At 40.2% G+C, this 11418-nt stretch overlaps 1 protein-coding gene across 1 annotated transcript; it reads right to left on the reverse strand.

Moving 5' to 3' along the window:
- Window positions 1-76: 76 nt before the first annotated feature.
- On the reverse strand, window positions 77-11393 carry si:cabz01101003.1 (ubiquitin carboxyl-terminal hydrolase CYLD). The gene is made up of 17 exons (XM_026352864.1): window positions 11310-11393; window positions 10838-11063; window positions 9645-9762; window positions 8538-8695; window positions 7912-8412; window positions 7392-7497; window positions 6601-7052; window positions 6156-6321; window positions 5872-6013; window positions 5496-5618; window positions 4845-4936; window positions 4664-4727; window positions 3998-4202; window positions 3749-3857; window positions 3261-3379; window positions 2852-3059; window positions 77-2754 (listed from the first exon to the last, which is right to left on the reverse strand). Exons 2-17 carry the CDS (start codon window positions 11006-11008, stop codon window positions 2570-2572), a joined length of 2919 nt encoding a protein of 972 aa, XP_026208649.1. The 5' UTR covers window positions 11009-11063; window positions 11310-11393; the 3' UTR covers window positions 77-2569.
- Window positions 11394-11418: the final 25 nt, after the last annotated feature.

An 11418-nucleotide genomic window follows, 5' to 3' on the forward strand; every position in this document is an offset into this window, starting at 1 on the left:
ACTTTAGGAGACTTACTACTGATGCAGTCAGCTGCTAAGACGCATTAACATTTTGATTTTGACACAGAGATATAAACATATTAGAAGAATATCAAGGCTTTTATTATCTGGGACATTGTCGTTGCTGTTTGCAGCTGTATTACATTCACCAACTCATAAGCAACACACATTCCAACATCTGTGTACAATCTTTACAGTGAGTTCAAGGCAATGCTATTATATACACACACATACTGACATGTAAATGAAGCAGTGCAAATTGTAAAGTGAACATGTTACAGGCACAGTGGGTCCGTACAGTGTGAGAGCATTAATAAAGGCACAGATAAACTCAGGCGTAATGATCAGCATTAGCTGTACAAAGCTCTTTAACTAACAAACTACAGGCACTTCAGGTGATGTGTGTCCTTTATGTAAATGTTGCAGATTGTCACATTTCTATTTTGTCTGAAGAGAATTAATGTACCTTTGAAGCCTTGTGCAGTCATTTTAAGGCAGCTAGTCTCACCAGACTGATCGAATTCAGGTTTGTCTGAAGTGTTTTCTGTTGGAAGCACATGCATGGTGATGTTGGTGAATGCTGGTTTTAAAATATGGTCTTGTATCAATCTACATAAGCGCCAGAAAAATACTGAATACCTGAATATCAAAATATATATATATGTCTCTTCTGGTCAAAATATGTGATGAACATGTTTCTAAGTTACCTAAAACACATTTGACATTCCTGTCCTATACTACTACCTATATAAAACATCTGTGACAAACCAGAATCAGCTAATAGCATACAAAATTCACATTATTAAAGTACAGTCAATAATATGAACCTAATATAAATACTACCAACATAAGACTGGTCCAATCTGCTTTAACACTGTGCTGAAAGTTGATTAAGGCAAAAAGAGCTAATGGATTGTTTAAAAACACAGGTAATTTCACAGTTACAACCGACAAAGCCACAAGTGGCTTTTCTCTTTTTCTTTTTCTTTTAAGTTTTACTGGTCATTTATGGTATATTTAGTTTTAAATGGTTTGTTGTTTTGCTAAAATACTTTTACCTGTGCTTCAGTTATAAAAATGTATAATGTATTGGTATTATTTTAATTAATTTAATTACAGTAAGTTAAACATGTACAAACACAACACCTGGGGGTCACTATTCAAATAGTTATGAGCCTTCTGTTTGATAATTACTGCAGTAATTAATACGTTTCAGGCGGTCACAGCAGTCCAATCCCATCACTACGAGATATTAGCAAGAAATTAATAGAACTCTGGAATTGAATTAGGCTTAAAAGAATGACGCCACGGCTAATGTGTGGTGTGATCAAAACCAAAGGTGGTCAAAGAGTGATTTTTTTTTTTAACAAGAGTAAACTGGAAGGGTCAAATTTCAGTTTTTACAGCTTGAGCACGGACACACTGGACTGGATCAAATCTTTACAGTGAGAAGAAAAAGTACGTGAACCCCTTGGAATTTCATGGTTTTCTGCAATAATAAAATCTCATCTAATCTTTATCTAAGTCAAGAGTATTAACAAATATAATCTGCCTAATATAATAAAAAAATAAATAAATCTGATCTTTCATTTCTCTATGAAGAACAACCATAAAAATCTTTTAGTGCTAGAGGTACAAGTATGGGAACCACTGAAATAATAACCTCCAAAAAGCTTATTAGAGTCAGGCATTAGAATACCACTCAAACTTTTAGAGTTTGTTCCGCACAATAGGAATATGCATATGTGAACCATACCTCACCAAAAGAATGGTCAAAAATACAAAGTGATTTCAAAGACTTTAGAAGTTCACCAATCATTGGAACTGGCTAACATCTGTGTTCATGAGTCTACAGTAGGTAAAACATTGACCAGGCAGGGTGTCTTTACTGCACGCCTAAGGTTTGCCTAAGAGGCCAGAAGTATTGTGGACTGACAAAACTATACTGAACTATTTAGAAAGAACACACAACACTACATCTGGCATATAAAGGTCACTGCATATCATCATAAAAACATCATCCCAATCCTAAAGTATTGTGGAGAAAACATCATGGATTTCCAAGTGTATCAAAAGAATTTTCAGAATAAAGTGAGAACGTCTTTACATCAGCTGAAACTCTGTAGAAGTTGGATGATGCAACAGGACAATGACGCAAAACACACAACAGAATGGCTTCAGAAAAACTAAATCTGCCTTTTGGAGTGGCCAAGTCAGAGCCAGTTATTCATTCCAAGGGATCACATACTTTTACTTCTTGCCACTGTAGTTGTGCATCGGATGGATCATTTTTCATCATTTTATTCTGAAGAGCTTGGGGATCATTACACTTTTAGAAGTGTAAGTGGTTATGCATTTTATGGACATGGATTAATGGTTGAAGGTTTTATTTTACTGCCAGGACACAGTGGCAGAAAAAATGGTCAAGCTGAAAACAAGCCCACTGTTTATCACCACTCAAAAGTTTGTAATTTGAAAGTGCAAGTGTTTGATCTGTCACTGGCAGAATAAGAACGTGAGGACAATATGTGTGAGGACAGCATGAGTGTGTCTGAGCTCAGCCTCCACATCACTTGTACAGGCTGAGCTCAGGGCTGTGGTACAGACACATGTAGGAGTCACACAGCAGGCGGCGGGGGGACTCTTGTAAGGAGGTGGGGTCTATTCTGCTCAGCTCCTCTTCTGACAGGCTGAGGTACCGACCCACCTCAGGACATGCCTTCACCTGGGGGATGTTGAAGCCGTTCTCTCCACCTGGGTGAGAACATACAAAAACAGGAGCTCTTTTCCCCTTTTTGTTCCGTTTGTTTATGTAACTGTACTGAAATGTGTCCAAGTTAAGATGTCTCACCCTCCCGGTCTGCCATACTGTCAAAAAACAGCCAGTCAGCATTGAGGGGTCCGTGCTTGACGAAGCTAACGTAATGGCTGGTCTCGATGCATGTCACAGCAAAGAGAGACATTCGCTGGCGGGTGCAGTGTAGAGGGCCGGTCCATGGTCCCCCAGGAACGCCAACCTTTATTGGCCTATGGGAAGCCCGCTTGCTGTGACTGTGGACCTGATAATCAATAGCAAAGACTTACAGGGTCAATATGCAGAACAGACAAAAATACAGTGACTGACGAGAATAACAACGCTATCATAGTGATTTAAACCGTGTTTGCCACTAGGGGGCAGCACAAAGGCACTGACATAACATGGTGCAAAAAGCACAAACAAGGGCACAAATTAGCGTCAGTTCAAATTAAGACGTGGCTACCTGTGTGTTGCAGGTGTTGCAGTACTGTTTGAGGTGACCAGGAGTGATGTCTAGATCTTCATAACACTGCAGACACTCCCACTCAGCCACAGCTTGACAGATGCTGCACTGTCTTAATGCTAGAAAAACAAGGAGAAGACAAAGAACACACTGTAACTACCCAATTAAAACCTAAATTCCAACAAAAACACAAGTACAGTACAACAAAATGTGATGCGAGTATAAAAAAATCATTTTGAGAAACGTGATTTGATGATTCTCTAAGACCTTCATGTATCTGACAGTATCTTTTCAGCGTTTTCACTTACCAACCTAATCATATTTATTAAATGTAAGCTAATTAAAAGCGTTGTTAAAGAGAAAGATGATGTTGCACAGTAGTAAGCATGATGCAAATCTGTATTCAACTGAAACGACACTGTAATTGCATTAAACCAAGCTAGAATCAAAGTAACAAGCTTCTGATAACAAATCTAAATTGTTCTCACTGTCATCCAGCAGGTCTGTGATATCCAGGCTGAGGGTTGGCAAGATGGCATCAAACATTTTGAAGTCCTTCCCAAACCTAGGCATGAGTAGCAGGAGGGAGGATGGAGCCTAGTGGGGTGATTGATTCACATCATTTTGTCAGTTATCGCCTTTCAGGGGACTCAAAAGAATGTAGTCATTCATTTTAAGAGCAAGTTGACTTTAGTTGCAATAAATAAATAAATAAATAATAAAATAGCTTCTGTTACCTCAACAAACTTGAGGCCAGCGTGGAGGAATGAGGACTCCAGCAGCGCCTGGACGCTGGCAACCCTCATCCGATTGGACGTTGGTGAGGAAAGGGCAATGGGGGAGTCAACTGGTGAATGGGGTGAGGGTGAGGAAGGAGAGGGAGGAAGTGTAGGTGGGAAAAGCTGGTAGAGGTGACACTCCTGAGGCTTCTGGGTCATCGATCTGGAAAGGGGGAAAAAGGAAAAGCAAAGTATACATTTTAAATATGAGTTTTCTTTATTAATCCAGGTGGAGCGGTACAGTTTAGTCTGATACAGTAAAAATAAAAAGGCCCCTGGTTGAAAAATGTGTTCTACTTGTATAATTATTATTTCACTTTGATATGTAACCGTCATATGTGTCATATGATTTCTGTACAGTCTGGTATTCTTTTCAGTGTCACCTGCTGACAGCGAAGTGTTTCACATTACATCGGTGTCACATTTTAACATTTTTAATGGTAAAAACAGTTTAAATAAAACATAAACATATCTATTATTCCATGTAGAGTAATTTTACGTCTTAAAACACGTTTAGAGGCTAATTTTAACCAGGTAGTTAGTTCTGTTGTTGCTCCAATATATTCACCTATGCTGTAAAATTAAAATTAAAAAATAAATAAATAAGAGTGGTGGTAAAGTGACCTGATCTTAAGGAGTGGCTCGACTCGGAGGAGCTGGAAAAGCTTGTTGAGGAACTCCTCAGGATCTGACAGACAGAACAAGACAGAAGAGCAGTATGACAACATTCCTTAGACAGTTCACACACAAACACTGTTGATAGCAGGTGAACACCACAGGCATGAATACTGTCTCACACACATACCTTTCTCCTGGTTGGTGAAGCCGGTGTTACTGTTTGCAGCCTCCAGCAGTCGTCTCAAGGCCATGGTCTTACTGGCACACACGTAGCCATACCTTAGAAACGCACAAGCATACACACACATACACACTTCAGTAATGTCTTAAACACAGCAACTAACGATGTGATATTATAGTGCACATGTATTACACATTTGTTTATCCTGTTACAGTTGTATAGTTCTTATAGACTCATGACTGATGAGATCAAGCAGCATCAAGTCTGTTTGGGTGGTGTAAGTGAGATGCTACTGTCTATTTTACTTTCGTATACAGTTACTGCTAGTTTTTTTTCCCCATTTATTTCAATATGTTTGATTTTTGTAACTGGAACAGGACTGTCTACCTCACCAATGAAAATTTCATATTCTAGCTCTGACACTTCAACATATAAGCAGAAGCAATAGGGGTAAAATTAAGACCAGAACTATCAGTATTAATAGTATAATAAGTACTAATGTTGTATGATCCCTAACAACTGTATTTGCAAAGGTTAGGTAATTACTAGTGACAGCAAAAACAGTAGTGTATAGAAAATCCCTGTGTTTAAGTATTCTAGGCACAGTAATTTATGAATGATACACAGACCCACCCTCACCCAAACTCATCTACAAACCTTCGCAGTGGGTTGACTATTTCACAGCGTAGCAGGTCTTGAGCCTGACTGGAGTTTTGGTCGATTTTAGGGTCTGAGGGCCAAAACATGACCCAGTCTGCTGAGCTGCAGCAGGAGAACAGACTATAGAGAATGAGAGAGAGAGAGAGAGAGAGAGAGAGAGAGAGAGAGAGAGAAGACTTACAATAAGCAGGACCGCTAATTATATGAAATTAAAGGGAACCACATCTGATTTCAATTAACAGGGGTTTGTGCACTTTTCAAAAGCACTGCACACTAAGCTGTACTTTTAAACGCGTTTGTTGTATTTCAAGGTATTTCTACACAGAGAGTCGTCTCTCCAACTGTGGAGTTCATGCACTGTTCCAAATGTTACCTGAACAGCGTAGCATCCAAGTAACAGGAGTTGAGGTGACCCTGAATACCTCTCTTCCAGCCTTGGTAGAGCTCTCTGGCTTCATCCCCATCTACAGGAGGAGTGTGCTCCTCCACACGCTCACTGCCCCACTCTGCAAAGGCTGAGACACAGACATCTGTGCTGGATGCCTCTAACACTTATAACATAATCCAAAGTTCACAAAAAACTTCAAAGAAACGTGCAGGTGACATAACTACAAATCACTACATCCATGTCTTTTTACAGTTTATGACACCCTGTACCTATGGAGTTGCATCGCTCCACTTGATTGACAGGCGTTTCCGGTGCAGGGAACCTTGAGTCCCTCCTACAGTTGCGCAGCTTGACGAACAACCCTTTATTTGCAGGACAGCGGAAGTGACGTTCACCGAGGTAACTGCCGTCTGTTCCTGCAGACAGCTCCTGATCCTGACACACACACGCACAATGTGTGTTTGTTTTCATTAATGCCTCACAGGTGAAATCAAATCTAAAATCTGAAACCACTAAGTGGTAAAAGACTGTTATTGTTCAGCTTAAACTAAATCATGAATTACAAGATTTATTAGAAGACAATTAAAGACCTAGAAGAGATAGTGTATTGTTACTTTTCCAAATACTGAAATATTTCTACAATCCACATCCCAATTTAACAGTTAATTAATGAAGGGAAATTTGCATACACTTTTAACCAAAACGGCTCCTTACCAGTTCAATTCCTGCCACTGGCTCAGGAATCCCACTGATACGTCCGATCCAACGGATCACTCCAAAAAGGGGTGGATCATTCACTTCAACCATTGAGCCCACCTCCAGCTCGTCCTCCAGTCTCGCCTCACCATCATCTCTGGCAGCTTCACCGTTATCTGGTGAAATCAGTGGTGAAGGAAGGCCATGCACGCCATTGATGTGCTGCAGCTGCTCGGTGGCAGGTGATGTGGGGCTGTGGGGTTTGGGAGGCGGTAGAGGGGGCAGGGGCTTGTGGGTGGATTTAGGTGGTGGCAGGGGCGGAGGCTTAAGTGCTTGTTTGTTGGGAGGCATTAGGGCGACCTTGGGAGCAGTTGGCGAAGTAGGACCTGGTTTAGTTACAGGGAGCGGTACTTGCTTCAGGTTGGATCTGGACATTTGGTGAGCAGGGTTGGGATTGTGGACTTTTGACTCTGAGAACACAGAAATTAAACAAAACATTTTTCTTACCATGTTTGCACATCAAATAGTTAACATCATGTCCCCTGCATAGCTATTTACAGTCTCACAAAACATGTTGCATATCAAAATCTGTGTTTTTTTGGGAATCTGGGTGTTTTATTGTAATTTTCAATAAAACACCAAGACCACATTCCAGGGGTTCTTTTCATGCTTACTGGCATTTATTTATTATTTATTTGACAACCTTGACAACCAAGGATCCAGCTCAATATGAGTTTTTAATGCATAACATTCTAGAGAAGATGACGTGTTTTATAATAATTAACCACATTTCCTTTGAGAATCTATACCTGAGGAAACCTTGGTGACTGGCAGCAGTAGTCCATAGATGGGGGAAGGAATGTGGCAAAGCTTCTCCCCATTGTAGTGCCCATTCCAGTTACCAGCAGGAGAATCCTGTGACATAAAGCACAGCACAAGATCAAACAAAAAGAAACATGATTTCTAATTTATTTTCAAGTTACTTTCTATGGCTCTTGTTTGGGGGCTACCTGTGTATTAAACCAATTTCTACCTTTCATTAGTATTAGCATTTAAAGTACTATATTTCAATACTTTGGTTCTAGTTGAAAAACCACAAGTAACAAGTTGAAAATAGGTGAAGTCCATACATACAAATACAGGTTCCCAATCAAGTATCAGTTTTATTCTATGAAAACACAACACACATCCATTAAAATGACCTGTCACTTATCTAAAAGCCCTTCCTTGTTCTCTGACAACTGTTTACTGATTAGCTGTCATCACAAAAAATATATATATCAATTGCAGTCTGCCAAATCCAAGTCTTATATCCAGTGTTGTACTAACCAGAAGGACACCGACGTACATCCCAGAAGAGGACCGGCTAGGCAGGAGACCACAGAAGCGCACCTCCCCTCCTAACACAGCGTCATCTGTGGGAAAACAAACCCGCTGACCAACATGAAATGGTGTTGATGTGGGAGTTCGGACTTGGATTGGGCTTTGAGCAGTGAGTGGTGCTGACTCCGTTGTTCGAGGGATAAAGCCAGAAGCAACTGGCTGAGGAGGGCTACTGGGTCGATGGTGGTGGAGATTGTTGCGGCTGTGCTGCTGCTGCTGATTTTGGCGGTTGTTGCTGTGGTGCCCATTGCTGGGTTGATTATTGCTGTTGCGGTGGTTGTGGTCTCGTTCACGGGCTCGCTCATGTGCATCAAAGCCATTGCTGCGAGACAAGTGCCGGAGCCTGATGTGACTGGCTGGTAGGAAGAGGGCACAAGAGTCAGGGCAGGTGAAGAGTCGCTGGCCCTTAAAGGAACCGTTGCTGTTTCCTTTACCCACAGCTGTACCCTGGAGGATAGAGAGATGAGAAGAGAGAACAACATATTTTATTACAGAGCCTAACCACAGGTAAAGCTGCAGGTTAGCCTATTTTCAATTCGCTTTCATCCTTAAAGACTTTACTGAGAGTTTACCTTGAGTTGGACCCCAAAATAAACAGCGTTGCTCCCTCTGGTGAGTGGCCCAATGTATTTAAGCTCTGCATCTGCCAGCTCCTCTGGTTGACCTATTTGGACCAATAGTGGAGTATCAAGTGGCAAAGATGCCAAATGGTGCAACTTCCCAGGATTGCCTTAAAATACAAAACAGAAATGAGTCATTACAATTAATGAACGTTTTTCTTAATTAATTTTGCATTTTTAATAAAGAAAGTTCTTACTGTGTAAAACAATGCATAACAATTAAGAAAAGGCAGCTTTGGAACCATTTACAGCAACAGTAATGCATTAATGTGATCTGGCTTCACTTCTTATTGTCCATTTAAAAGATATATCTAACCTACACTACTGAATTTCACACGCTCTCCATCCTGTGGTTTTTGAACACACTTTAAAAGTAGCTACTTCAGCTGATGTTTGAGTACGAAAACGGCACAAAATGTTCACAAACAGCATAGTTAATAGTATTACTGAGATTTCTGTACCACCATAGTTACTACTACTTGTCCTTATATGTTCAGGGACTACTGTCTTTATCTGACTATTACATTTATCATCCTCCTGGCTGTGGCCTACATCCAGTAGAAGTCCTTAGGCAAGATATCCTTATGCTTACCCTGTCTTTGCCTTGTGACTCATATATAAGTCGCTTTGGATAAAAGCATCAGCCAAATGACTAAATGTAAATCATTATCAACACTTTTCTCTTACCAACACTTTCAAAATTGTTATTTAGTTAGTTTAGTTTCATCCACTTTAGTAATAAAACCATTATTTCTTCTACAAACCCCACTTCCAGAAAAACTGGCACTTTTTCTTAAATACAAAAAAAAGGAAAACACCGTGGTGACTAGGAAAGGTGATGTAACACCTTATTAAGCATAATTTAGTTGATGAGTAAAAACAGTGAAAAGATTTTCTTTGCGCTTCTGTCAAATTTGAACTTTTTTTAAAAAGTCACAGCTTTTCTGGGAATGTTGTACAACAACGTTTGCTTAGCTACTACTACTTTGATCGTAGTATCTTGTAAATATGTAAACTTGTAAATGTGTAACACTGCTTCTGTAACCATTAGTGCAGTACTTAGAAGTTTCAGGCGGGCCTCTGGATCCAATACAGCCTCCAACAGGCCGCTCAGGTCACTTGGGACTTCAATCAGGAACTTCCTCTCTATTTTTAACATGAAGTCATTGTCTAACACCTGTGGAAAAACAGGAGAAAGGCAAATGTGGAAGAGAAGATATCAGAGGTGAGTATGAAGGGAAAGAAACCAGTGAACAATAGTGAGTCTGCCATATGAAAACGGTGACTCAGCAGCATGTGGTGGCTGCTCTCATTGAATCTGCAAAATACAACCATTAAAGGGGCATATTTTAAAGTGGGTGAAAGCAGGGAATGGACCACCCAAGTCATGTACCAATATAATTAAAGGAGATTCCTCACGGGAACAAGTTCAAAGGATTGAGCCATCTTAGCATGACCTCTCCTTCATCTTGATGCAGTAGCAAAGGCCGGACAGGGTGAGAAATTATTTAACCTTGCAATCGTGGTGAGTATTTTTTATATAAAGCTGAAGAGCTGAATATGCCCCAGATTTTTTAAGTGCTGACTCAATGGATATTATAAAAGGTATTAACTAAATGGACAACATGCTGTGTATTTCTTTATGTTTTTCCATATGTTATATTAGATTTATGCGAATTTATGCTTATATAGTTTAACCTGGCTTCATCCAGGTAAGATGCTATAGTTTAGCTGAAGGAGGCAATGATTTCAAACAATGAAAACTTCAGTACAAGTAATTTCATTTGGTTTGCATTCTTCTAAAACGCTTCATAGCTTATGTAATTTGAGATAATTATTGTTTTCAGTATGAACCTACCAATTTCACAAAGCCCAAAGCAATGTATTCAAATCAAGCTAAAAGTCTAAAACCTGTAGAGGTTCAGCGCAGCACAGAAAAACAGTCAGACAATTTGCTTTCATCCAACGGTACTTGAAATAAAACTAACAGCTTCATATAAACTGTCAGAACGTTTTCAACTTGTTAATACTTTTACAGTCAATTTTATGCTTGCATTAATACCAAGTCCTAGTGTCTCACCCCAGGTATACCAGATGGTATGGGGGTGCATCAGAGCCCACAGCATGGGTGACTTGCAAATAGAAAGATGCATGATCCCATGCATGTCCATCTATGATACACACTTATCTATGGTAAGTACAAGTGGTAATTCTGATTATGTAAGTCTGGAAATGTAAATTTATGCTAATACCTTAACCCACAGACAGTCCCCTCTGGTTTTGGCGATATCCTGTTCCTGGCAGATGTACCCCCGATGCAGCCGAATGGTACCTTCCAGGTCGTCCTGGACCTTCAGGTCGGTCGAGATCAAGAACGTTTTGGGGGGTCGGCGCTTCCTAACCTGGTCGTGAGCTCCTGACATCTTATTAGTGTTTTCTACGTCGCTCGTTCACTAAGGAATTAAACCAGTCATTTTCCTAAAACAAAAATACAAATAGGTATTTTCAAAAACAAAACAAGAGGCTCGAAGTGTGTGTTCACCTCCAATGGAAACAACGACAGGTAGCAACAGTTAAATTCACATTTCAACTACACGTTCAAAGTGAACTCCATCCGTCAAAACCGCTAAAACAGCGCAAACTAGCTACATCTCCGCCATACCTTCGACTAACAACCAACAAAGTTAACTTGTACGAACAACTGTAGGCGTTTATCACACTCACCAACTTCATCAGTTCCGACGGTCAACATTTCCAGTCACATTTCAAGGAGCTCCCCTTCAACAACAAACTGCTCCGTGAAACAGGAAGCACGTTGACTGGCACCAACCTC

The sequence above is a fragment of the Anabas testudineus genome, chromosome 18 (assembly GCF_900324465.2).
Source record: "Anabas testudineus chromosome 18, fAnaTes1.2, whole genome shotgun sequence".
Taxonomy (NCBI): domain Eukaryota; kingdom Metazoa; phylum Chordata; class Actinopteri; order Anabantiformes; family Anabantidae; genus Anabas; species Anabas testudineus.

Excerpts from the sequence above, each read along its gene's own strand:
- si:cabz01101003.1 (XM_026352864.1), bottom strand. The coding sequence starts at position 11,008 with ATGTCAGGAGCTCACGACCAGGTTAGGAAGCGCCGACCCCCCAAAACG. Across the intron at positions 9,763-10,837 it reads GGGACTGTCTGTGGGTTAAG|GTGTTAGACAATGACTTCAT; the intron begins GTATTAGCATAA and ends GTTTTTCCACAG. Across the intron at positions 4,203-4,663 it reads GAGCCACTCCTTAAGATCAG|ATCGATGACCCAGAAGCCTC; the intron begins GTCACTTTACCA and ends CCCCCTTTCCAG.